The sequence below is a fragment of the Selaginella moellendorffii genome, unplaced genomic scaffold, assembly GCF_000143415.4.
Source record: "Selaginella moellendorffii unplaced genomic scaffold, v1.0 SELMOscaffold_478, whole genome shotgun sequence".
In the NCBI taxonomy this organism is placed as follows: Eukaryota; Viridiplantae; Streptophyta; class Lycopodiopsida; order Selaginellales; family Selaginellaceae; genus Selaginella; species Selaginella moellendorffii.
The window spans coordinates 4,300-5,488 of record NW_003314733.1 but is presented as its reverse complement, the minus strand read 5'-3'; the positions used below and the strand labels follow the sequence as shown (position 1 = coordinate 5,488).

Below are 1,189 nucleotides of genomic sequence, written 5' to 3'. Positions count from 1 at the left end.
TGATATCCTTTGAAAGGTTTTGCTGCTCATGAAACTTCTTGTATTCACCTCTTCGTGGTTCTGATTCTAATAATGTAACTTTCGTGACAGCGGAAAAGTACGAACTCTATGCTTGGAAAGTTCAAAACAGCGTGGAGTGGTGACCACAATTTCAGAAAGGAGATCTTCTATGAAGTAAAGGAAGCTTTATTTTTCATGTTGATTAATGTTTTCTTTCCTATTTAGAGTTCTGTTAGTGAATTACAATTGCGTGAGCGAAGTTGCTGCGAGTTCAAATCTCCTATGAAGTAACCTTCTTCTTCTTTGGATGTTGATTGATTTTTTTCTTTCTTTTTTAGAGTTTACGTGAGCAAGTTGCTGAAACTGAATTTATATTTTATTCTTGACAGCATGACACATTCGAGGCTCTTTCTTTTGGAAAAGGTGAAGCTACAGCCTGTGTAAGTTCAATAGGGCGCTGTTGACGAGCTCCTCGAGGCTGCTGGAATGCTTGGTAAGTCCCACAAAATCCGAAAACGTTAAGAAGTTTTCTTCGTCTGAGGCAGTCGCTGACATTGCTTCCAGGAACGCCTCCATTTCACCGTCTTCTCTAAAACGTCGCAAGAACCTGGCGTCCTTTGCCATCAAGCTGTTCAGAAGCTCTACGCTATATCGCCGGATACAATTCAAGCTCCTAGAAGGTGCTGTCTGGGATAAAAGCTCTGTGATTTTTTGGCAAAGCCGTGATTGTTGCGATAGCACGCCTTGTTCAAAGTTACGTGTGTCGAGCCAGGGGATTATGGCTGCTGCCAAACCGATGGCTGCCTGCTGTTCCTTGTCCGTGGATTCCAGCACCATCTGGATGATGGGAGATATGGCTGCTCCAAGCTCCAACTTTTCTTCGTCGTTAAGGTCACCGCACAAGCTTCGCAAAATTGTGGCTGCATGGACTCCAACTGGCTTGGTGAGCATGTTGATCAAGTTCTTGAGGGTCTTGCTAACGCCACCTTGTCTGTAGCTTTTGTGCATGAGGAGCCTCGAGCAATTGTTTGGACACTGGAGAACGAGCACAATTATGGCTTCCCCGGCTTTCATGGCGATGGTCAAGTGGTCGCTGTTTGGTGCGGTTTCTCTCGCAAATATGGCCATCAAGCTTTGGATAACTCCTCCAGTCGCGCCAATGCAATCTCTAAGCTCGTCCTCGGTTGCT

General features: G+C 45.2%; 1 protein-coding gene across 1 annotated transcript in view; it reads left to right on the top strand.

The window, feature by feature from the left end:
- Nucleotides 1-126: 126 nt before the first annotated feature.
- LOC112344030 overlaps nt 127-1,189 on the top strand; it is a 1,340-nt gene continuing 277 nt past the window's right edge. Inside the window, exons 1-5 of the mRNA XM_024668160.1 lie at nt 127-174; nt 226-287; nt 390-493; nt 546-943; nt 998-1,183. Of these exons, the coding sequence (XP_024523928.1) occupies nt 487-493; nt 546-943; nt 998-1,183 (591 nt within the window). The 5' untranslated portion in view covers nt 127-174; nt 226-287; nt 390-486. The remainder of the gene's footprint in view (nt 175-225; nt 288-389; nt 494-545; nt 944-997; nt 1,184-1,189) is intronic.